Raw genomic sequence first — 25,597 nt, 5'->3', positions numbered from 1 at the left:
TATACATGTGTGTGTGTGTGTGTGTGTGTGTGTGTGTGTGTGTGTGTGTGTGTGTGTGTGTGTGTGTGTGTGTGTGTGTGTGTGTGTGTTTTTTTCAAATGTTTACAAATGTGAGTGAGGAAATAGAGTTCGATTGTCTGTTTGATAGTCTACGTCAGTATGTGCTTACCTTATTATTGTGTGCATGGGTCGTGTGTAGTCTCCCAGAGTGTTGTACGTCGGCAGTGTGGTGCTGACGGCCTCTGGGTGAGGAAGGAGAACGGGCAGGTGTGGAGGGACATGTCCCAGTGTGAGGAGGAACAAGAGGTGGCATCTCAGGAGGTACAGTGATGACTGAGCTGTTGAATTCAAGCAGTGATTAACATACAGTCCTGCCATCCTTAACTCTTGTAGAACTTGTATACAATTGTGTGTTTGCAAGGGAACATCTGCTTGTCCTTATGCCCAATTTACTGTATACTCCATCGCACAACTTTATTGCTCACAATCGCTTCAACTGAAAAATGGGAAACATCTACACAATTACACAGCTCTATTATGTGCTCTATGTTATTTGCCTGGTTCTGGCAAATAATTATCCAGCTCAGATGGAGCAACCGATGGCTGGTTAGGTTTACAACACAACTAACATGAGTGGAAGTTTAGACAAAAAAAAGTGTTTTGAGTGAGTTTCTTTTTCAATGAATAACTTATTTGATCTAATCTGACTCACCCTGATATGAGAAACTTCACTCATGAGGTGTTGAATTATTCGTTCATTGGCTTTTGCTTGCTTGCATTTTCTTTTTCTATCATGTTGTTTATCAGTGTTTATCCACAGTGCTGCTGCAAAGTCAGAGGAGCCAGACAAAATAACGTTTGCTATTATGTACAGTACCTGTACACCAGTCCCAGACATAACAACAAAGAACCTTGAAGCTTGAACCATACAGAACTTTACCCAGGTTTTGCAGCTATAGTACTGTGTACTGTGTTTTTCAGAATTATATTAACAGCCAATGCATGTGTTACTGTACTGTATACTGCAAAGCAAAATCCTGAGTGTGTGTCTCAGAGTAAAATTAACTCAGGATTTTATAGTGTATGTTGGCATCAGTCCAGGTAATGCTTGAGATAGTAGGCTATCCTAATGTTTTTGAGTAGATCATCTCTTAGCTGTGACACACCCACAAACAAAATAAAAAAACGGACTGTTTTGGTCTTGTCCTTGCAGCTGTGGTTCAAACAACTGATGGTGAGCTTCAGGCTGTTGTACACCATTGGCTACTCCCTCTCTCTCTTCACTCTCATTACAGCCCTTATTATTCTCCTGAGCATCAGGTAACTCTTTGACATACTCTAATTCAGTTAAAGTCAACTTCACTGTTATTGCAGGTGCAATCAAATTCAAATGTATAACTCCTGTGTCAATGCACAATAGGGGCAAATAAATTGGGAGAAATTATATTTCAATCATAGGGTTAGTGATTAATAAAGCAAAGAAAGTCTGTCTGAATGAAAAACATATACAGTATATACAAACTATAAAGTGTAAATCTAAACTGGACATTTGCAATGTCAGTCAGTGGGTGTGATGGTAACAGTATCTTAATTTCCTAGTAGTAGAAGTTGAAAATACATTCAGTATTGTCCAAGACAAAATATTATTTCAATTTCATCATGACAGACCTAAAGACATTTTTTTGTTTGCTGCCAACAAGTCAAAGCCCCCTGACTTAAACATCTTTTCTGGTGGGCTGCAGATTGAAATGCAATCACTTTCAAAGATAATTTTACATTGACAATATACCTGACACACATTTATTGTACATCCACTTAAAAAGCAAGCAATTGCATGACCCTCAGTAGCCTACACATACAGTAGGTGCTTTGTATAAGTTCTGCAATCTTACAAGAGACAATCAAGGAAACAAATGTCTCTAATAAGATATACAATTTTCTCCTAACAGGACACTGCATTGCACAAGGAACTACATTCACGCTAACCTGTTCATGTCCTTTATACTGCGAGCTGTATCCGTCATTATAAAGGACACCATGCTTGAACGTCACTGGGGGCGGGAGATCATGAAGCAGGCCGATTTGAGCGAGATGCTCAGTCACCATGTGAGTACACAGCAAAATCCTTTGTTAATTTAAGGCCGAAAAGGTAAAGATTGACATGTAAATTTACACTCTGGATTTCACTGCGTAGTCTTTGGGGAAACTGAGTTAATAAAGCATTGAAATCACTTCAACCCTATATATACAGTACATAGGCTATTTGAAAATAGCCGATCTACAAGCTCACACGTCTTGATGTGATGCGTTGTGAGCTTATAGATCTGCTATTTTCAAAAAATTGCCCTGTCTTGGATATCTTGTTTTCCATGTGTTGTGCACAATTGCCACATTGATAATTCCCATCTTTTAGAGGAGCTCCACAACAGCGTGTTGCATATTAAGTTAGGACCTCTTCTATAGACAAAGAAGGGAGGATCCTTAAAATGACCATAATCACAAACATTTTAAATGAAAAAGTTTAATGTATATATATTATATCAAATGTAATTTTGTAATCTCTTTTTTTCATGTCTGTTATGCCAAGGCTGCTATTGGCTGCAGGATAGCCCAGGTGGTAATGCAGTACTGCATTCTGGCCAATCATTATTGGTTCTTTGGCGAGGCAATTTACCTGCACTCTCTGCTTATTGCGTCAGTGTTAATAGACAACAACAAATGTGTGCCTTACATCTGCCTCGGCTGGGGTAAGTTCAAATTATAAAATTCCTCCAAAACCCTTTTTGCTTCAGGTTCTACTCTAATTGGGCACGTCATTTTTAGCTTCTTTGTAAAATATTTTGTCTTTTCTGCTCAGGAACCCCACTTCTGTTTGTCATTCCTTGGGTAGTGGTGAAGTTATTGAAAGAAAACACAGAGTAAGTGAGTGCGTGTGTGGTACCATATGGCGTCTCATTTACTAGGTATTGATCCAGCCTGGGCCGAGGAAAATAACGATCTAACCTTATGTTCCAAGGTGCTGGGCTGTCAATGAGAACATGAATTATTGGTGGATAATCCGTTTCCCCATCTTCTTTGCGTCATTGGTGAGCATGGCCACTGTCTCAATGCAAACTGTAGTGTAATGCATGCAACATCATGGCTCAAAGTGTAGTTTATCAGGCATTATTATATTAAGTTTTGTGAGTTGAACAAGACTACTTATCTGTATACTTTGCATCTACAGTGTTTTGAGTTAATCTCCCACATTTTGGACATACTGTATTGTCTGATGTGGATGGATATGCATGGAATTTAAAATACACATTTATGATAATATGTAATATCATTTATAATAATCAGATTGTGATTTTTGCCATCAACAGATCAATGTACTGATTCTCATGAAGATCTTGAAGGTGATCCTTTCCAAATTACGAGCCAGCAACCAGAACGGTTACCCCGATTACAAACTTAGGTATGTTTTCAGAAAAAAATGGAAGGTGATCGATGAGTTTTGCTTATCTTCTCTCTGTAAAACTTTATACCAATGTCACAAATCTGACTTTTGTCATCTCATGAATAATGAATGGCAGCACAGTGGCAGAGAGAGGAAGGGAGACATTTAGGCCTAATGTAGCAAGGAAAATGAACATTAACCACTTGAACCCCAGCATCATTTGCCAAAAATGTCAGATCTACAAGCTCACAATGCTTTGTAGATCATTTATTTCTGGCACAGAGATTTGGTGTAGTTGGGAGACCTGAAATTCAGATCCAGGCAACTCATGTCCAGTTTACTAAGTATATAGGGTCAAGGAAGGCAATACAATTGGAATCTGGGTCTGAATTGTGACAAATTGCTTCCTTCCTTCCCTCTGTTGCGGTAGGCTTGCCAAGGCAACCCTGACACTCATTCCCCTGTTTGGAATTCATGAGGCCATCTTCATCTTTGCTCCAGATGAGCAGACTTCTGGCGTTCTACGCTACATCAAGGTCTTCTTCACCCTCTTTCTCAACTCATTTCAGGTATGCCAGACCATTCTGATTCTCAGTGGTGGATAGTAACAAATGACATTTACTTGAGTACTGTACTTACAGTAAGTACATTTTGTGAGTATCTGTACTTTACTTGAGTATTTGGATACTCATGACTTTCACTCCATTACATTTGTAATATTTACCTGCGCTGTCTCCCAAAACCTTTTCAATACTGGACAGAAAAAGATACCGTATGGCTTCCAGTTCTGCACATTTCCTCCAACATTCGGCCCTGCATTTTACATGTTTGCTTAAAAAGTCCAATAGCCCATGCATTCTCTGTCCCTGGTCTCTCATGTTTCATAATGTACATACTATGTATTTTAAGTACAGTGAAAAAAGTTATCACTTAGAGGTACAGTACATGGAGACAATAAAATGGCAATTTTACAAATAACCAACTGAAAGAAGTGCAAAAGTCATAGTAAAGATATTCCTGTGATGGTAGAACATGACTATTTCCTCTGCAGGGATTTCTGGTCGCTGTTCTGTACTGTTACTCCACTAAAGAGGTTAGTTATTGACTTAATATTCTCCACTTCTGTAAATGCCATTTTCTGAGTTTTCTTCCGTCCTTCGTGGACTTTAACAGTGTGTGTGAGTGCAAACTCGCAGCAATAGCGAACAATGGATGACTCATCAGTGAATACATCAGTCCTCATCACTATTCTTTAACAAAAAGTGACTACTGTGCTTTGATTTGTGAGTGCCATTTGATTAATAGCCCTGTCTCACCTAAATCAGTTTATTTCCGAGTTTTTATTAATTTGATTTAAAACATAATGGACCCAGATAGATGGATGCACTGTAATACAACAGGGTTATTCCTGAACAAAGTACTCTGTTGTTGATTTACACTCAAGTTCACCTTCAGAACATTATTTATCGGTTTATTGATTGCAGCAAGGGTCATAAAGCGCAATTTTCACAGCTGTCGGGTAGACACCTAATATCTTGAGCTCGTAAATCTGCAATTTTTTAAGTGAAAAAAACCCACACTGTCTGTGGGTTTTATAAATACGCAACCAATGAAAAGTATTAACGTTTAGCTTGTAACTAGATAATAACTATACATTTCAATCCATTGGAACGCATAGTTCTTGAAAGGTAGCAGTTTTGGAGATACAAGGTTTCTGCCCGACAGCGACGACATAAAACACACTGTGGTTCGCAGGTGAGGACAGAGCTGAAGAGGAAGCTGTGCAGCTGGAGGACAGAGATGGAGATGGCATGTTGTGGACAATGACTGACCAGGTCCAGCTCCAGAGTAGAGACCTTCTCCGTCGCCGCAGTGCCAGAGCGCAGCTCGTCCACGCCGGCACGGCCCCTGCACAATGGCTTTCACACTCCAGTAAAACTTGGGGGTCATGTTCAGTTGACCCCCTCAACACCAAATACCTCATTGTTCTGTCCTTCGCTGGCAACTAGAGACAATATGTTGGAACATGCGGTGCAGGAGGAAACCAGAGAGTCCTCTATGTCCATGCAGGTGTCGTTCCTTGTACATCTCCCAGACCCTGTGGAGTTTCCCCCAAATGCTGTAAATACAGATTCAGACTGAAATATTATATTATTGCGCAGAATACTGTTTTTTTTGTTTAAATGTGGCTGTGGCTTGTTAATATGTAAGATTGTGAATAATTGTTATGTAAGAACTGATCTGCTGTATAGATTTGTTTTGTTTTATTATTTTGAGCCTGAATGCAGTGCATGCTGGCAATGAAGGTATGATTGTATGATTGCATGATGTACCTACCCAGCATGCCATCAACTGCAATGTAAATATTTGTGGAAAGCTTGGTTCATTTACATAAAAGACTGCTGCCTGGGGATTATGTGGATCCCACAGAAATAGGCCCAACTACAATTAGTTTAGGACAGAGGTTCTCAAATTGTTCATGGGGACCCCCAGGGGTCCTTGAGGGGATTCCAGGGGGTACCCAGCAAAATTAGTTAATATAGCATCAACATTATTTAAAAAAACAAACAAAAAAAATGATTTAACCATATAGTATATAAGGTTGTCCATCTGATATTTTTAAAAATCTTTTTAATTAAAAAAAAAAAAAAAAAACATTTGATAACCACTGGTTTAGGTGTGGGGACACCAATGCCTGATAAAATCTATTTGAGACATTATGTGCGGTGTGATAGGAAAGAGGAAGTTACAATCAAATATCTGGCAGTAAATAATACTCTATAAACTACATTACCCATGAGTCACCGGCGTCTCACGTAACGCGACGCTCTTTCGTTGGGATACGCGGAGACTGGAGCGGGAGTTGTAGGTTTCAAGGCAGCAACTCAGCTCTCTCTGCTATGATGTCAAAGAAGTAGTAAAGCTTTTGTTTATTTGGTATCTAAGCGAGGGTATCAAGACTGGAAACCGGCACCGCCATGACAATGACCCGAAACACAGTGTTTACGAGTTGAAACTCCAGAGTGAGACAAGGCTTATTATTTTGCCATGGTGGTCGCGTTTTAAAGAGGCATCAAAGCATTAACGTTATCAACAAGTGGATTATATCTGAGACATTCTCCTGCCATGGCTTCGAGAGGTAACGCAACGTTATGCAAGTACAAGTAGCACATGTAAATATAATAAAACTGGATATTTTTGCTACAGCTTCTGTAGTACTAGTATTGCTACTAGCGTTGTTAGCTCGAGTCTAGCCCCAGAGCACTGATATCTCATAGTCCAGCTGATTTAGTAGTATGATTACCGTCCAGTCCACACACAAGAACAGAACACTCCATGCATTTTAGTGGAGGGATACATGCATCAGCGGTATTGTAATCTGACTCGCTGATTAAAATATTGCGACTTACTGGGGTCAACTCTTGTCTCAACTCTTTCGAAAGGGTGACAGGGTAGGTGGGCACTAGGGACAACTGGGCACCTGTACGAGTGGGCACTAGGGACATGTGGGCACTCATTGCTATAGACTATAGCATAGAGTATAGTAGTGTATAATGTTACTGTTTGTTCAGTAACGTCGTTGTAACTTATGTAATTGTAATTTATTTATGTTTTGCAGTCGAGAAAATACATTTTTGCCAATTCCAGCCAATCAGGAGAGAGTAGAGTACCCATTTGTCAGCTTAATCTTTTTTATAGTGTTCCAGATTCAATTTTGTCTGCTCATTTCTTTGTGTGTTGTGTCATTACTTCCAATTTCACTTGTTAATCTTGTATCGGTGTATCCTGTTGTATGAGTTCTCTCGATTGGATAAAATTGGTATTCTGGCCTGAAAATGCATTTTCTGTTTACTAAAGAGCTGGAGAGATGGGGAGACTCTGTTACTGAACAAACATAATGATTACGATCAGAATATAGAGCTATTTAATACCTTACCTTTAAGTAAAATGTCTCCACTTTTACATGAGATTCACACTGACAACATTCTACAGTATGTAGGCCACAGGATGTAGGCCACAGGATGACATTCACAGCAGCACATGTACACTTCCTTCAATGGACAGATACAGATAGATATGACACAAATAAGTCATAAGGCATAGGACGCTGCGTGAAATAGGCCATCTCTAATTAAAAAGTTTACTAATATTATTTAAAGGACCACAATGTTAATAAGTTCTCAGACTTGTATTTGGTCATGTATATGCATTATTTTGTCAATAAAAGCATCAGTCAATCAATCCTGTATCTTTTTCAGTTTGGCAACATCCATACGTCAATATCTTCAAACACATGAGAATTGAAGAATGGAAGAAGTCGAAAAAAGAAGGGAGTGTGACAATATACATGGTACATACTGTGCATAACATTACTTCATTCTTCATTGTAACAACAGCATACATGATACCTAGCATTACTTCATTGTAACTGCAGCATTATGAAACAATATTAGCAATATTTGTGCATCAGACTTTACTTCAGTGTCTTAACCCTTATGTCCCACCAGGACAAGACGTTGAAGTGTTCCGTGTTCCATATCAGGGGATCTGTTCCAGCCAACAACTACATCCTTGTGCCAAAGAGCAGCACTCAAACCCTGGGACTCACTGGGCACTATTTCTACCTCCTGTTTAAACCCACTCCTGACAAATACTTTATGGTCCACCTGGACGTTGCTGCAGAGGTAGTGACTCTGACCCGGTTTGAATTCATAACCCTGACACGCACAAAAAAGGCTTTAAAACAAGAGCACTTTGTTCTTTAAACATTAGTTGGGTTTACTTTGCTTACTTACTTGGAGCAGCAGTGGCTCAGGAAATTGTCAGGTTTGATCCCAGCTCCTCCTGGCATTGCGTTGAAGTGTCCTTGAGCAAGACATTAGTCCCGGAGCGCTGCTTATTAGTTGCCCTGTGCACCTAATACTTAGGTTGGGTTAAAATAGAGACAAATTCTGGTAACGGGTATGTGCAAATATAGCCTGCCAATTAATTTGTGCTGCTTCCTCAGTCATTCAGCCAGTCTCTGATAAATTGAGGTGTGTCTTTGAATACATTTCAGCCATGAATGTCCTTAAGGTTGCCTGTACCATTCAAAGTTCAATGGATTTTAATGAATCTCACGATTAGCTGAGGGGGTAGTGCAATGCTTTGGAGACTCACTGTCGAATATTTGTCATTTGCCTTCATTAATAGAAATAACATCACAGGTGTCATTTGATATGAAAGGCAGCTTAATATGCATTTTGAAATGGCATATTGGCACGTGCTGTGTCTGGGGGCAAATATCTTGCAGTGTTCCTTTGGCAGTACCAGTAGTGTCATTTGAGGACACGGTTGTGTTAATTTTGTGTACAGTTTCCACAATTGTTAACAATAACATTAACCAAATGTTAACCTTTCTCTCAATGCTGTGTTGTATTTATTGTAGGAGGGCCAGGCGGTTCGCATCTCCTTTTCAAACATGTTTAAGGAGTTTAAGTCCACTGCTACTTCGCTGCATTTTCCTTTCCTGTGTGGAGCTGCAAAGGACTCTGTCTATGAAAGCACGGCCAAATCAGCCAGACGTGGTAATATATTAAATATTCAAGATTATTTAATTGTTACATCTTCCGTACATAGTAAAATTCTTTGGTTTTGGTTCTTCAGCACAGCATTGTAGCAGCAACAAGTAAAACAATACAGCAACAATGAAATAATAAAGAATAGCAGCAGTAATAATAAGCAATGACAATAAATAATAAATAATACCTGCAGCAGACCGTAGTAATAAGAGAATAAAAACAGTACGTACATTGATCACAGTAAGCTTGGTCACAGTAAGCTTAAGGTGCTTGAAGGCGCTGTGTGCTACTGTGTTCCTACTTCTACATGTTAACCATATTTGTATGTATTCACTGCATAGTATGATTGTATAAATATCTATTGTATTTAGATACCTATGTGTATGTACATTTACATTGAGTGCATACTGTATGTTTTGATATTCAAAGCATGTGCCAGTGTGCGTGGTGTCTTTGTGTTTAAAACACATAGGGCCCTATTTTAACAGCGGTGCTTTGCACCATGGTGCATGGTTTTAAGTTGGGCCTTGGTGGTGTGTCCATGTTTTTTTAACATCTATCTACAGGACGTATTATGTGGGCACAATGTGCTAGCACCTGGTGCAACACGCCCGGGGTGTGTTTTCGGTATTATATTGATTACACAGATTGTCGGCCGCCATCACTTAAGAACGATCTGTGCCCGGCGTGAGACACATTCCTATTTAGGTGTCGGAGACACCTAAATAGCAACTAAACCAGTGTCCTCATGCATGAAATGAAAGCGAGCTTAAAATCTATGGGAGCAGCATTAATAATGTAATATGATGTCAGGAAATGTGGAAAACAAAAGCTCTCTCTGTGCTCACAGAAATATCACTTGGAAACGAGAGGTGTCCAAAAACGCAGAGGCAGTGTTGCTGCAATAAGTCTTAACTTGAAGCGCGAAGTCTGTGGGGATAATAGCACTGCACTGTGAGCCATACCACACCTCATTTTAAGACCAACTCACCATCAGCTTCAGCAGGGGACGTTGCATATTGAGTCTTGCGCTGGGTGCTAAGCAGCTTTGTGTTGACTTGCGCTGGGCGGAAGATAGGACCCTATAGTCTCTGAACACAGACAAAACACTGCTGGGTAACAAAACGTGTAGATGTGAGGTAGATATACTGTTAGATATGATAGATATAGATATCAATTCAGTATATTCCAGTTCTGCTACAGTTACTGTTTGTTTGGATCAGATCTGGTTGGTCCAGCCCCCTCCATGGTGCGGTGGACCTGTCTCATGTTGGACCTGCAGTACATCCTGTCTGTCTACCTCAACCGTCACCACAGTCATCTCAAGAGTGTCAAGCTTTGTGCCAACATGGCAGTGAAAAACATGTTCACCAGTGACCTGTTGCTGGACCCAGGTGAGACTTGCTCTGATAAAGAGTGAACTTACATTCACACAAAAGAAAATGTTTGTGTCTAAAACTAAATCTGATGTTATAGAAATTGTTGTTTTGCTTCACTTTTTTGTACTGAAGACACAGTTATAGCAACGTAATTCCTACAGTACACTGTGTAATTTAGCGTCTGACTCTTTCTTTCCAACATTGAGTGGAACTAGCAGAAAACAACTGGTGAGTCACACACCATCCCCCATGGTGTCTCCAGTCATGCTACTTAATTAATTAATTTTATTGCAAAAAAAGAAAAGTTGTGGAGTTTGAATCCTCCAAGGTGCAACTTGGCCTAGTGTTCCAGCGAACACAATTGGCCATGTACTGTATGCTGCACTAGTGACTCCTAGAGGTTGGTTAGGGTGCCTGAACAGGTAGTGGAAGTGAGAGGAATGGCGTTTTCCTCCACATGCATTACGCCCTCCCTGTGAAACTCCTCACTGTCAGGTGAAAAGAAGCGGCTGGCTGGTCTTATGTATCGGCACATGCTTGTAAACCTCCCCAAGACCTTCAGACTCGGCAGAGACAGGGACTACACATGGGGGAATTGACGTAACGACTAGACTGGGAGGAAAAAGGATAATGGAAAAATTATATATTTTTTCATTTTCATCCTTATTGCATCATAATTTTGATTCAAAGGAATTTATCACTTTTAAGCACTTCTGGGCTAATTGTAACGTCTACTCTGGCTTTTGTGTGCAATCCAGAAAGTATTTAAGCTGCTTGATTAGAAAAATCAAGCAGCTAATTATAATGATAATTTCTTTCTGTGTGTACTGAATGCTATTTTCCATTTTCACTTCTCAAAAGCTCTTTTCATCGTCTCTCTTTGTGCGCCATCAGGAGTGTCTTTCAGTGAGGCCAAGCTGATGGGCCTGGCATCGTCTCAGGGCACTGGTCCCATGCCCAGGGACATGTCGTTCCCCGTGCCCAAGGGAAGCAGCTGGCACGACCTCTACGACTACATTAGGTGGGCAACAGGAGCTGCAAACAGAATACAGATCAAAGCAAATCGGTATAGTATAGGGTCATCTGTCCGTTTTAGATATTTCTATTTAGCTGCTATATTGAACTTTATTTTCTGATCAGGGTCACGGTCAGGGATTGTATGTAGTAAATTCTGACTCAATGGACAAAACGAAATATGATTGCTAGTGTGACTGCTCTATGGTACCTCTCCTTCCATCGTGGTGAAACATCACAAATAACACTGGGTGCTGTACGGCAGGGCACCCTGCCTGTGTGTATCTGTCAAGGAAGGATGCCTGAAAAGACAAATTTTAGTAGTCCTGTCCTGTGTAAATTATCAATAAGTATTCATCATCATCGGCTTCTTCATTCTTCAACAGGTTTCCGTCAGAAGGAGCAAAGCTTCCCTTCGACTCCATTCAGAAAGGCGATCCCTCTAGTAAGCTGTTAACATATTACTCAAGTATCCTAATATACTGTATGTACATCTAACTAGTATGCTTACAGAGCAACATACTTAGTTCAGTTGTTATCCTGACGTTTTTGCCACTTTCAAATCAAAGCTTGGCAGCAAACTACTTTTTATGTTTAAGATACCGTAATACTGTACATAATACTTTTTGTTAATAAATTAACGCTAACCATACATAGTGTGCTTTAATCATGCTGACTAGTATACAATGTCAGTACTCCCTAATATTGAAAACACTACAAAAGTACTACTGTACATTATTGCACTATAATTACACATACACAATTTATCGCAGGAAATATATTTTTTGTTGTTCATCGAGTTTTGTGGCTCATGCATTGCTGTGTCGCCATCATTATTATTACGGTATTGTATTCTGTTGCACATTTAGTAAAGAAATGAGAAATGTAAATGTGCATACAAATAAATTCTATTATCTTTAAATGTGCACACAAATAAATTGTATTCCAGAATCTGATCCAGCCAGACGGAGTCCAACAAGAGAATTGTCTCGCAGTGTCGATATCAGCAAACCAGTGCAGGACCGAGTGTCCCTCATACAGCAGATCACCACACCTAGACCTGTAAGTCTCAGCAGGTAGAATAGGTGCTCTAGTGGTCCTACAGTAGCTACGCACTGTACTGTACAGTACAGTATGTATGTATGTATGATCTTTATTTTGACTATTATGTCATTTCTATGATGGCATGATTGTATCTCTGTTATATATATGATACGATTTTGATTGATACGTTGGCCTGATAGTATTATGTTGAAATAATCAGGAACAGTTGCGTTACAGATACAGTTAATGAAAGTTGGCCGCCCTACACTTTGGGAAACACTGCATACAAGACAGTTGCAGGACGATTGCAAGAAGGAGAAAATTGTACTGTACAATGCTATAGTCACTGTATAATAGAAGCCTTGATTATATGTGAGAATAGAACATGTTTCAGTCTGTATATTCCACATTTACTTGGCATACTATTCTCCTCTTCTATTTGCAGCGACCAAGGAGTCGAACCCCCCTCGTATCAAATGTACCCGAACTGGGGGTTGTTTCCACTGGCCTGAGTGCAACAGACTCCCAGGAGGACCGGTTCTGCCACAGAGATGACAAAAGTCCGGAGGGGTCACAAGGCTCTGAGTCCCTTAGGTTGACTCCTGAGCCACCTCACGGTGCCGATGGCGGGGGAGTGCATGTGTATGTGCACAGTGAGGATGACGTCAACAATCACAGCGGGGAGGAGGTGGTGACATTTATACAGACAGTAGTTGCACTTCCTGTAAATGGAGTTTAGACATGAATACATACTACAGAATAACCGTTACATACTCTAATTTAAGTCTGAGAGTGTAAAAATGTACTGTGCATGTCCCACAAGCACAGTGCTGTTAGCACACCACGCACAGTGTCATGCATTAGTACTTGTTTTGTTCTCACATGTTGACATGACCCGTACAATGTTCCATTTCTGGCAATGCTATTAAATGTATTGTGTTATTTTCTCAGATTGTAAGTACTGCTGTTTCCCACCCTGTCCATCTATCTTCAACCAAGGAAACCAAACAGCAGGTAAGACAAGATGGTGTGTGACAGTGGGGAGGTCAAATGCCCGCAATAGTTGTTAAAGCAGTGACTATATTTGTCTTGGATCTCCCAACACAATGTTTTATACATTGAACATATCACTTTGTGTCATTAGAAGCTGCATCCAGACCCCATTCTCAAGCTCAACCGAATCATTGGCTTTGGAGGAGCCACCACCAAATGTGTAAGTTTTTGCAATTAACATGTTGGTGGGCCTGTAGTATATTGTAACCTCAGAATCGGCCTCTGGAACCCCTTTACAAATGACCACAAGTAGTAGATTTGATAACATTGCAACGCTTGAAAATACATACATTATGTATACAAAATACATAAGAGCTTCACAGAAAACAAAGGACAAGAAAATAAAAGTTGAGAAAAACCCCTCATTGAAACATGGTGAATGACATATTATAATGGGTGTGTCTTTGAGCTAAATGCGTTGCATACAATACAGTATTGACAAGGAGCCTAACGATTATCATTGTCTTCTCTTCAGGTCCTGTGGAGTGCATCAGGGGATGCAGTGGTGTATCCCTGTCATGCTATCATCGTGTCAATGATGATTCCCTCTGGTCGACAGCGGTTCTTCATTGGCCACACTGATAAGGTATTCAAGCGGATTCAAGAAAAGTGGGAACTAAGAAAGAGTGGGCAACCCGATGTTAAAAATGAAATATGGTCTAAAAGTAATGTAATGATTGTAAAGTGTCATTATCAGACTTACATTTTCTCTTCAACTTCATTCAGATTTTGGAGCAATTGAAATATTAGACCTTAATTATTCATTATCACGTTCTAACCATGTATACTTTACATGACACAAGTACAACATGATACAAGTTTTCAGAATATTTTATTTTGTTTTCTTTTTATTGTTCCTGTTACCATTCAAGCTATGATGTACTGTGCCAGTATTTCTCTATTCCCCAAGTACCCTGCATTGTGTCATACATGACGGGAGTCATCATGTCACAAAGTGCATGGATATAACTTGGGATGTATTTTTTGGTTTGGAAATGCAGAATGTAAAAATAGTGTGTGTGTGTGTGTGTGTGTGTTTATCGCTACAGGTGTCTGCATTAGCTTTCAACGGTAACACCACAGTACTAGCCTCAGCACAGTCTGGCAACCATAGCGTGGTCAGAGTGTGGAACTATCACAAAGGAATGTGCATAGCCATGTTCAGGACACATGCTCATTCATTGTCTTCACTAAGGTGAACAAAATGAAAACTTACACATTTAAATGGTTTCTCTATGTCCACATGAAGTGCAAAAGCAAATTAATACATTATTGGGAATACAAAACAGAATCAACACATACACACTTGCCTTTTTATACAAAAAAATATCCAAACCTTCCATGACTTGCACATGTACAAATTGTCATCTTACAGTAAAATAACAGCAGGACAAGGACAGCAACACTAAAAGTAATGTGGATAAATGAAAGCAAAATAGGCTAGTGGAGTTCAGTGATACATGTGTGCACGCACACTCATAAACACACGTACACACACACACACACACACACACACACACACACACACACACACACACACACACACACTTACACACACTTACACACACTTATAAACACACACACACTCGCACATGCATCATTCAATTACTAATTGTCTATTGTGCATCTCTGCCTCCTAAAGCTTCTCATACAGTGGCGGGTTGCTCTGTGGTGTGGGCAAAGACAAGCACAGCAAAACGGTAAGCAGTTTTCTATAATACGATACATTACGGTGGAGAAAACAACCCAGGAATGTTCGATTTGAAATCTGTAGATCAAAGCACAGTACATGTTTTGAAAAGCTATTTATTTGCGCAACAAATAGAACAATGACCAGAATATAATGAATACAACAAAAGAAGCAGAAAAAATAGAAATGTAATAAAACAAATACTAGGAAGTGACAAAAGATGATTTAGGAAAGAACACATTCCCATGAATAAGTAAATACTGTAGATGAAAAACTGTGCAGATATTATGTATAACCTATTTCTGAATTTCTGAACCTATTTCTGAATCGTGCAGTGCCTTTAGTCCCTGTCTCAGTAGCAAGTATCTCTGCATGTTGTAACGCCTATAACGTATATCTTAAAGTGCCTTTAGTCTCAGTAGAGAGTATCTTTGAATCTTACTGTGCCTTTAGTCCCTGCTTCAGTAGAGAGTATCTTTGAATCTTACAGTGCCTTTAGTCCCTGCTTCAGTAGAGAGTATCTTTGAATCTTACTGTGCCTTTAGTCCCTGCTTCAGTAGAGAGTATCTTTGAATCTTACAGTGCCTTTAGTCCCTGCTTCAGTAGAGAGTATCTTTGAATCTTAAAGTGCCTTTAGTCCCTGCTTCAGTAGAGAGTATCTCTGCATGTTGTAGCGCCTTTAGTCCCTGCCTCAGTAGAGGTCTCTCTTTCTTGGTTTGCTGATGCAATCTTATTGTACAGATGGTGGTGGTGTGGAACACGCTACATGTCAGTAAAGGGGGAGAGGTGACGGTTCTTGCCAAAGCACACACGGATGTGGACATCCAGACCATGAAGATCACCTCCTTTGACGATACAAGGTAATCCTTGCACGTTTATTTTGTAAAGGTGGTGGTGTATTTGAAATATTATAATTTAGTATATATATACAGCCTTGTATTCATTAATGGAAAGTGTGCGTTTGTTAATTTGTCTTGTCTGCATTCAGGATGGTGTCGTGCGGTCGTGACAATGTGCGTCTGTGGCGCTTGCGGAACAGGGCCTTACGCTCTTGTCCAGTCAACCTCGGAGAGTACCATTCTCTGGAGTTCACCGATTTTGCCTTCGAGGAGGGACACCCTGCTGACCGTGAACCAGACGATCGAACTCTGTAAGTCAGCAGAGCCCTCGCCACATGCTCAATTCTGTTAAAGCAGTGGTTCTCAATGTGGAGTCTGGGGACTCCCAGGGGTCCTTGAGGAGGTTTCAGTTGGTGACCAGCAAAATAAGTAAATTTAGCATCAGAAACCACTTTAATGCTATATACAACAGCTCTGATCTACAATATCACAACGTGTCGCAATGTAGATATGCTATTTTCAAAACTTGCATGGGGGTCTCTGTGAAAAAGTTTGAGAACCACTGTGTGCTCACGTTGTCCACAAGATCACCTGTTGTCCCTGATCCCCAACGTGGCGCAGCCAGTTGAATCTGACTTGATCCTAACTCTCTTTCCTGTTTTGCTTCAGTGTACTCTTGAGTGAAGCAGAAAAAATAGAAAATCTTGACATGAGAAATACAAATGTTTTTGATAAAAAGTCCCCCCTCCCCTCTCCTGTGAGCTCATTCATTACAGCAGAACATTTTTATTCCGTTTCCCACTGAGCTTGTAATTTTTTTTCAAAAGAGTGTATTCAGTGTACTTGGTTTTAGCTCACGTTATATAAATAGTCCACACCAGGATTAGAACTATAGAACTTGAGGAAACACGGTTCACTGCCAACTTAAAGATAATCTCTGGTGACAATTAAAACACATTGACTGCCAGAGTTATTTCAGATTTTTTAGCAGTTTTATGCCAGAGATTTTTCATTGAGAAAAAAAAAGTACTCAGGAGCCGAGATACAGAATTTTTAAGTTTTAAGTTAACAAGGAAGTGGATGGGAGTCTAAATCTTCGAAAAATCATATCTCCTTGGTCTTTGGGTAAAAAAAATTTTTAAACGCATATATGCGTTCTTGGCAAGCAAGTGATGGATTCTAAAGAACGCAAAGAACGCATATATGCGTTCTTGGCAGCCAATGTGTTAGAACTTACCTAGGCCTATAAGTAATTAACACTTAAATGTTTCACTTTGCAATATATCATATTCAAACATAATTATTTACAAAAATAATTTAGCAAAGTATTTCAAACTTTGACAAGAGAACATTTGCCTAACATTCAACATTCATTGTTCAATTATACAAGAAGGCCCCTTAAAGCAGTCATAGGCTTAAACGGAAATAAGTTCACTGGGATAGAGAGAGTCTTAACCCAGAGAAGGAAACATAATCAATTGTTATGAAGAGAAGCATACTTGATCAACTGAATACAATGGAACATTATGACACATTGTGGTTGTGGTTATATCCTGCAGTTGAACAACTTTAGAAAGGCCGTTTATATTAAATATTGATAACTGCTCATATTATGATGTTCAGTATATGGTGATAGTATAGTGATTTGGTGTGTAAGGACCCTATGGCCTAATATAAAGAACTAGTTTATTTAAGTACCCTCTTATTTAATTGATCATCTTAGTTTTTGTTGCCATATTTTCATTTCTTGTCAAAGAAATTATTTAGAATTTGTAAATTCTAAACACAAACATATTGCCATTTGAGGCTAACATGTTAATGCTGCTTGTTCGTCCATAGATTTGTCAGCAGTCGAAGTGGCCACATTCTGGAGATTGACTACAGCAGAGTGATTATAAAGAATGTCCGGAGGCTACTGCCAGCACAACAGCGCCACGCGCAGCGCAGGGAGAAACAGACCTTCAGCTCAGGTAAGCATGGAGCGGAGGAAACATTTACAGTAGCAGCAGGGGTTGTCAGTTAGGCGAATGGGAAGTGTGCATGGGGGAGGTTGATGGGTGTGGGGTGTGTGTGTGTGTGGAGGGGGGGGGGTTGCTCAACACTAGAATGTCTCAGCGAGAATTTAGAATTAAACTTTTTTAATTTACCCGGGAATGAGGTCTTGCCCCAAGTGAAGGAGTTCAAGTGTCTCAGGGACTTGTTCACGAGTGAGGGTCTGGTATGAATCATGTGCAGTTTAAAGTGTCGCGGAAGACGGAGAGAGAAAGAGAGAGAGATGCTGTTTGTTTAACTTACTTACGTCTCATGTCCAGTAGCTCTGCTTTGTCAGACTATTATGTGATTTGTATCCACCAAACATATCTGTCTAAGGGTTATACATACCCGAAAAAGGGTGCAGCAAGGGTCCAACATATCCTATTGACTCCCAACGTTTTTGCGGTAATAATCATGGAGCGTAGTGGAGTGAAGGTAATGCACAACAACAGTAAACTCTGCAACAAAGCTCTCGCTTTGTGTGTGTGTGTGTGTGTGTGTGTGTGTGTGTGTGTGTGTGTGTGTGTGTGTGTGTGTGTGTGTGTGTGTGTGTGTGTGTGTGTGTGTGTGTGTGTGTGTGTGTGTGTGTGTGTGTGTGTGTGTGTGTGTGTGTGTGTGTGTGTGTGTGTGTGTTAGGGCATTCACGAATAGTGATTTTTAGCATTCGAATTATTCGACCTATAAGTATTCGATTAATCGATTTGATTATAATTTGTTTTAATTTTTTTTTTTTCAATGGCATTGATGACTCGACTCAAGGAATGCGAGTTGACGTCACACCAGAGCTCACAGCTGCGTGTCTTCTGTAGAAAAGCCACTTTTAAAAAAATAAAATAAAAAATACAAATTAAATAGAATAATCGAATAGTGGTTTGATAGTCGAATATTCGACTATTCTGTGTGTGTGTGTGTGTGTGTGTGTGTGTGTGTGTGTGTGTGTGTGTGTGTGTGTGTGTGTGTGTGTGTGTGTGTGTGTGTGTGTGTGTGTGTGTGTGTGTGTGTGTGTGTGTGTGTGTGTGTGTGTGTGTGTGTGTGTGTGTGGATTCGATTTTAATTCATTATTTAAAATCGTTTTATTTGAAGGCCTTCCTGCCCTGGGATTTGGCCTTTGTGCCCTCAAAAAACGGACAAAGGCCAAGTGGCTTGACCCTAAAATGCCGAGATTCTAGGCCTGATAGTAACTGTATGTGTTTTTGTGGGTGTCTTTTTGTGCATGTGTGTGTCCCAGATCCAGGCATCGCTGTCAACAGTATCAGCATGTCGCCAGAGTTCTGTGCCACTGGCAGCGAGGACGGCTTCCTGCGGCTCTGGCCCCTTGACTTCTCCAACGTCTTCCTGGAAGCTGGTAGGAACAGCAGGAACCCCAACATTTACCAGCCGCTGAAAACCAATGTTCTCTCTACAAGACACAGATACAACTCAGTGGTGTTATTTTCATTCCTTCGTGTTGTTTTTCTCTGTTAATTCAAGGTTATTTTTTTGTGGATGATCAACTCGACTCTTCTTTTCTTCTGTTTTGTGTTCCAGGTTACTTTGATGTTTTTCTTTTCAATTTTTTTAATGTCACATAACATATCAGAGACAGACTAGTCTTGTAGTGTACCTTAGCTTAAAGGAACCTTACATTGCCTTTGTTTAAAGGCTATCAAATGAGGAGGCACATAAATATCAATGGATCTGAGGGATGAACGGTCATACACTGGTATTTCACAATATTAAGGTTTCTGCTGTTATTGAATATTGATATTTGTCCACCTGCATATTTGAATTGTTTTTGTGAAGTTATAATTTGTGCAAGGCCTTGACCAATTTATTTTCATTATTTATTTTATTTCATGTCAAGATCTCTTTCATTTAAAACTTCAAGATTATCTCGGCAATCCCCCATTATATCTGTGCAAACAGCTCTCGACGGAGTTGCATACTATACACACATAATTATGCACAGATACTGACTATTCATTATGTCTAATGAACAATAATACATTAATGGACTCAGGCTGTGCAAAGTCAGGACATAAACATGTTACACAATGTCACAACATAAATCATCCAATTTCAATCATCTAATGTCACATAACCAGTATTAGTCCATACGTAAGTAAGTATATACACACAATCACGCACATCTTTCAGGGTATCACTCAATCTAAGACGCACCTTTTTTCCATAGCATATTTTGCGCACATCTTAATGTTTGACATTTTTGTTAGTTTTATGCCTTTATTATTTTGTATTTTATATTTTTATGTATGTTTTTCTTAATGTTTTTTACTTTTCTTAATTGTACAGCATTTTTAGCTTTGAAATGTGCTTTATAAATAAATTGAGTTGAGACACACATCCTTATTCCCCCAGAACACGAAGGCCCGGTGAGCCTGGTGTCTGTTTCTCCAGACGGCCTTCAGATCCTGGCAACCACCTCCACTGGTAATCTGGGCTACCTAGATGTCTCCAGCCGTGGCTACAACACGCTGATGAGGTCACACACGGATGCTGTGCTCGGCTTCAGCGTGGATGGAATCCGGCGGCACCTCACCACCGCCTCCAGCGACGGCACCGTCCGCATCTGGCACATGGACACCCTCCAACAGGTCAACTAACCACACATCATGCATGAACAAAATATGTGAAAATATGTGTAAAATGTGCCTGGCCTAAGTGTTAAATCTAAATTGAAGTTTAACTTACAAGACAATGACACTTTTGTTAACCACTTGAACCCCCAGCATCCCTATTCTGGGAGGAACGTTCGCCCAAAATAGCCGACCTACAAGATCCACTATTTATGGCGAATTGATTTGTGTAGAGCAGGGGTCTTCAACGTTTTCAGGCCAAGGACCCCCTAGCTGAGAGAGAGATGAAGCATATTGTATAAAATTGTGTTTCAGATAATTTTTTGCTGCTCTTTTTTCCCCTCTACACCTATAACTCTAAACTCTAAACTCTAAAGTTCTCCTCAGAAAAGGGATGCTAGGGTTCAAGTGGTTAATGTAAAAAAAAAAATCATATCACACAAAGATTTGGCGGACCCCCTGTAGTAACTCTGAGGACCCCCTAGGGGTCCCAGACCCCCTGTTGAAGACCCCTGGTGTAGAGTGAAATAAGAGCGTACCAAAGGCGCTCTTTACAGGTCTGTTTTATCAAGTATAGAGGGTTTAAGACGTGGTACTGAATTTGCAGCTCAACAAAAGCTAATTCATCCTAGTGTGTGACAGAGGACAATTTCACGATAAATTAAAATATCTGCGATACGATTATTGTCAGCGTTTTTTTTATCGCGATAAACGATAATAACGATTATCGTCCCATCCCTATATGTGTAGGTACTGTTGAGTTCCTGCACTGCACTGACTGACCCACAGTTCTGTAAAAAACGCACCTGAGACTTTACCCTGCCAACCAGTTCCAATAAATGTAATTTGTTATGTCTCTGTGCACTTTCATTGGCCTGTGTACCATTCATGCAGGCGCTAAATATCAATGTGTTATTTATGAGGCCTGATAGTTGAGAGTTTTAGTACAATTCTACTGTGTTGGTACTCTGCTGTAACTGCAAGGTGCTGTACAAGTCCTGTCCCATCTATACACTACACATAAATGTGAATTCTCCTTTGTTGTTCCCTGTGCACAGCTGTACGACTTTGTTTCGGAGGACAGCCCCTGCTCCGTGGCTTTCCATGCCAGCCTGCAAGTGTTCTCCTGTGGCTTCAGCTCTGGCATCGTCAGGGTCTTCGACATCTCCGAAGCCAAGTTACTGGCTGAACACAAGTAAGTAATTAAACAGACCTGGAGGATGTACAGCAGCGATATTTTTACCCACAAGTTATTCATTTAATCTTAGGAATACTTGTCAGCATCATCATCTCTTTCATAGTGTAATGTAATAGAACAGAAAAATGTGCCCATGAAAGTCTCTTTGTCAGCAGACACATAGCCCAAGACGAGTAGTAAATCTAAACCTAAATTAAATAGCAAGTTGATGTGGTTATTGTGCTAGGCACAACATTAATATTGTGACTGCAACATTACCACGCATTCCACATGACTGCCCACACCCACCTGCAGCATTGAAAAAGACAAAAGGTGCAGCCAGGCTCGCCTGCCCACCCTACTGCCCTTCACTAACCTCTACGCTGTACAAAAAACACAGAAGCTGTACAGAAAATTGCCTTGGTGACTTTTGTGAAAATGTGTGAAAAATGTGTGTGTGTTGCAGTCAGCACAGAGGTGAGGTAGTGGGCTTGGCATTCTCTCCAGATGGGGAGTTCATGTACAGCGCTGATTCCCTGGGCTCTCTGGCTTTATACAACGCCTTGGCCGAGGACCACCATGTCATCAGAGTACTAGGTACACATGCATGCATGCACACACACACTCACACACACACATACTGCTCCAGTTACAGTCCAATTTGTACCAAGAGGCACTTGGTACAAATTGGACTGTAAGTTGCATCAAACTAATAACGTGTCATAAATTCCTTGACACAAATCCTGGTCTAAAGAAGTAACACACACACGCACGCACGCTTGCACACACACGTATACAAACCAGTTCCTGCCTCCCTACACTGCCTCTAAAGAAAGCAAATTGCTAATACAAAGTAATACATACCATGCATGAAGAACACAAATAAATGACTTCCTTATAGGTTCGTTTGAGCAATTTATTCACCTCACTGTCCTTTTTGCTGTTGAGCCAAAAGTATTTCATGGTTATTATTTAATGTCAAGTATTTCCCACAGTATTGGTAGGCTACTGTGTTTTTGTATAAATGTTTGATGCTCCCTGGTGTTTGTCAGGTAACATGGTGGTGCGAGGCACTGAGCGGGCTCCAGATGCCCTCGCCATCAGCAGTGACAGCCGCTGTCTGGCATTTGTGGGCCCCTCAGAGTATACTGTCACCATCGCTGACGCACGTTCCCTGGATGAGGTACTGTACCTGTCTGATAACAGCTCATTCCAGGTCGACTGATCTGTGCAGGAAAACTGTGTCTTTGTCGCAGCAAAGAAATGCAAACGCAATAATAAAAGATTTAACTACCGCACCGCGTTGTGAGCTTGTAGATCGCCTTGTAGATTTGCCTATCATGACATTCACAAATTTGGGATGGCAGGGTTGAAGTGCTTAAAAGGGGAATCTGTCTTAGATTTCATATACCGGTACAAGGAAATTCAGTGTACTTTACAAGAAGACAACAAAATACCCACAAAATAAATGATAATATTGGTACTACTGTTTTTTTACAGGTGTGTTTCATTCAGCCGTTTCTGTGTGCCAACATGAAGTTTAACTGTACTGGAGCTGTCCATGTTGGCACACAGTAATACCGAAATGAAATGCATCCACAGTTAATGTTATTACCTTCGGCTTATTGTCATTGACCTGTGCTGTCCTTGTCTAGCTGCTCCGTGTGGATGTGAGTATCTTGGACCTGGAGAGCACACGCCTGGACTCGGCCCTGAAAGTCTGCTTCTCACCAGCTTCTGCCGGACAACTGTTGATCACCACCTCTGCCAACAAAATCCTCTGGCTCAGTGCAAAGACGGGCCGCCTGCTTCGAGAGGTAGCGTCCCTTTTCTGGGCATAGTATGCAGAACATTCTGCGAAAATAACCGATCCACAAGCTCAAAATGCGTTGCAATGCAATGCATTGTGAGCTTGTAGATCGGCTATTTTCTGCGATGAGATTTGGTGTAGAGGGGGAAAAGGAGGGGGCCAAGTATAGACCCCTAGTGGACCCCGGTCAACAACGTGTGTTTGAGTGGTTAACACATCTCACCCATCTTGTCACCATTTTCTCTCAATAAGTTAATCTGTTGTCTCTTTAGATAAAGCCAAGGTGACAAATGAAGCAAATCCAAGCACTGAATGGGATATCTGTGATCTTAACAGGTGTCCAGGGCGCACAAGCAGCTGTGTTCGTCTCTGGCAGTGAGCGAGGACGGTCGGTTCCTACTGACAGCCGGACACCATGCTATTAAGGTGTGGGACTACAACATGCAGCTGGACATCAACTCACAGGTAATGAACAGTTTTGATGCATGTCAGTTATTCCTCCATACATGAATGCCCTATTTTACACTCTTGATAGTGTTGCGCTACAAGATGATAGATCTGCGATTTCCACTATTTTTGACAACTTTCAAATGGTTTTGAACTTTTTCAGCTATAATGACAAGCCCAAAATAGGTACATCAGCTTGAAAGTTTAATGAATATTTAACCAAACAAAACGGACACCTGACAGCGACGATATGGTCATCATTGATGAAGGCCGGGGGTCCAGCAAAGTTTTGTGTCCTTTGTGACAATGTTTCAAGTAAATAAAAATTAAGAAAGTAAGTTAGCATGTTATGCTAAGCGTGACCCCTTTATAAATGACCAGATAGTGGCACAGTCACACTCCTTCAGTTAAAGTGGTATCCCAATCCACAATGTTGAGTCTGCGTGTTCTTGTGTATTACTCACATCAGTAGACCTTGTTAAATGGACACACTGTCTGTATCAGACATTCATAGGCCACAGTCAGCCAGTTCGCCAGGTGAGCTTCACCCCTGACCTGTTGGACGTGGTCTCTGTGGGCGACGCCATCTTCCTGTGGGACTTCCTGGCGCACCGTGTAGACCCTTTGACTTCTGACCATCGGTAACAATGCCCTCTACTTCTTTGACCGTTGCAATCAATTCTTATTTTTTGGCTGATGTTTTATTTTGAGGTGAGATGTTTTTAGCCTATTATTTATTCCAGACGCTGAAATGTGACTTTTTAACTGTGATTTATTCGCTTTGCTGGCAGTAAAGTAAATTTGCACACATTGTAATGTTTTCTGTATGTCTTTACACAGCTCGCCACCCAAAGTAAACACCATCTCGCCTCCAAAATCAGGTAAATTCACATGTTTTGCATGCAGTTATCCAAAATGACAAGAGTTTTACAAATACTGTACAATCCGAACATATGTACATACAGTACAAACACTGTGATCATGGATCATTTGGGTCATTGGCTCACACACTGCTCCTTACGGGTCAATTTGTACACTCTCTGGGTTAAATTAGTCTTGCATAGCCAGACGATCTGAGATCTCCACCTACCGATACGTCGTCTGGTGACATCTAAATTCAACGTAGGTGCAAAAACTGTGTGGAAACAATTCAGAGAATAAAAATAAATAAAACAAACAACAACTGGCCGTAGATTTGTCAGCGGAGGTGTTCTCCACTGTTCTAGCCCATACATTGAATTTAGATTTCACCAGACGTATCAGTAGATCTCTGATTGACTGCTATACGATACTAGAGTTAAATTAACACAAGGGATTTTACTGTGTGTGTAGCACTGGAACCGCAACCAGAGCCTGTAGTGAATGGAATGTTGCTGTCCAATGGGATGCCTCGACAGGCAGCGCCACTGCCCTCCTCATCCCCACCAAGGCTTGACAGCAGTGCAATAGACCGCAGTGAGCAGGAAGGTGGGAGATTTCTGATTCTCTGTTTTAACCACTTAAACCCCTATACTAAAAATGGACCTGAGTTGCA

At 40.6% G+C, this 25,597-nt stretch overlaps 2 protein-coding genes across 2 annotated transcripts in view; both read left to right on the top strand.

Moving 5' to 3' along the window:
* Positions 1 to 5,266, top strand: part of LOC308104213 (glucagon receptor-like) — a gene marked incomplete at both ends in the record, with an annotated part of 5,697 nt that extends 431 nt beyond the window's left edge. The window contains 10 exons of the mRNA XM_080454569.1: positions 200 to 321; positions 1,214 to 1,320; positions 1,950 to 2,106; positions 2,588 to 2,747; positions 2,858 to 2,918; positions 3,017 to 3,086; positions 3,366 to 3,457; positions 3,870 to 4,008; positions 4,491 to 4,532; positions 5,195 to 5,266. Of these exons, the coding sequence (XP_080310695.1) occupies positions 200 to 321; positions 1,214 to 1,320; positions 1,950 to 2,106; positions 2,588 to 2,747; positions 2,858 to 2,918; positions 3,017 to 3,086; positions 3,366 to 3,457; positions 3,870 to 4,008; positions 4,491 to 4,532; positions 5,195 to 5,266 (1,022 nt within the window). The remainder of the gene's footprint in view (positions 1 to 199; positions 322 to 1,213; positions 1,321 to 1,949; positions 2,107 to 2,587; positions 2,748 to 2,857; positions 2,919 to 3,016; positions 3,087 to 3,365; positions 3,458 to 3,869; positions 4,009 to 4,490; positions 4,533 to 5,194) is intronic.
* A 1,070-nt stretch (positions 5,267 to 6,336) lies between these two features.
* Positions 6,337 to 25,597, top strand: part of wdr90 (WD repeat domain 90) — a 28,176-nt gene continuing 8,915 nt past the window's right edge. The window contains exons 1-27 of the mRNA XM_080455188.1: positions 6,337 to 6,578; positions 7,699 to 7,790; positions 7,948 to 8,124; positions 8,868 to 9,006; positions 10,224 to 10,394; positions 11,274 to 11,400; positions 11,780 to 11,838; positions 12,343 to 12,455; positions 12,883 to 13,125; positions 13,389 to 13,451; positions 13,582 to 13,650; positions 13,966 to 14,076; positions 14,540 to 14,685; positions 15,133 to 15,190; positions 15,922 to 16,040; positions 16,169 to 16,330; positions 17,859 to 17,989; positions 19,282 to 19,398; positions 20,412 to 20,647; positions 21,688 to 21,824; positions 22,273 to 22,403; positions 22,859 to 22,989; positions 23,462 to 23,623; positions 23,953 to 24,081; positions 24,568 to 24,704; positions 24,904 to 24,944; positions 25,396 to 25,530. Coding sequence (XP_080311314.1) covers positions 6,566 to 6,578; positions 7,699 to 7,790; positions 7,948 to 8,124; positions 8,868 to 9,006; positions 10,224 to 10,394; positions 11,274 to 11,400; positions 11,780 to 11,838; positions 12,343 to 12,455; positions 12,883 to 13,125; positions 13,389 to 13,451; positions 13,582 to 13,650; positions 13,966 to 14,076; positions 14,540 to 14,685; positions 15,133 to 15,190; positions 15,922 to 16,040; positions 16,169 to 16,330; positions 17,859 to 17,989; positions 19,282 to 19,398; positions 20,412 to 20,647; positions 21,688 to 21,824; positions 22,273 to 22,403; positions 22,859 to 22,989; positions 23,462 to 23,623; positions 23,953 to 24,081; positions 24,568 to 24,704; positions 24,904 to 24,944; positions 25,396 to 25,530 — 3,349 coding nt within the window. The 5' untranslated portion in view covers positions 6,337 to 6,565. The remainder of the gene's footprint in view (positions 6,579 to 7,698; positions 7,791 to 7,947; positions 8,125 to 8,867; positions 9,007 to 10,223; positions 10,395 to 11,273; positions 11,401 to 11,779; positions 11,839 to 12,342; positions 12,456 to 12,882; positions 13,126 to 13,388; positions 13,452 to 13,581; positions 13,651 to 13,965; positions 14,077 to 14,539; positions 14,686 to 15,132; positions 15,191 to 15,921; positions 16,041 to 16,168; positions 16,331 to 17,858; positions 17,990 to 19,281; positions 19,399 to 20,411; positions 20,648 to 21,687; positions 21,825 to 22,272; positions 22,404 to 22,858; positions 22,990 to 23,461; positions 23,624 to 23,952; positions 24,082 to 24,567; positions 24,705 to 24,903; positions 24,945 to 25,395; positions 25,531 to 25,597) is intronic.

The sequence above is a fragment of the Gymnoscopelus braueri genome, assembly GCF_963280865.1.
Source record: "Gymnoscopelus braueri genome assembly, chromosome: 17".
NCBI classification, from domain to species: domain Eukaryota; kingdom Metazoa; phylum Chordata; class Actinopteri; order Myctophiformes; family Myctophidae; genus Gymnoscopelus; species Gymnoscopelus braueri.
Note: the sequence above shows the minus strand (reverse complement) of the source record. Positions and strands in the feature narration are given on the sequence as shown.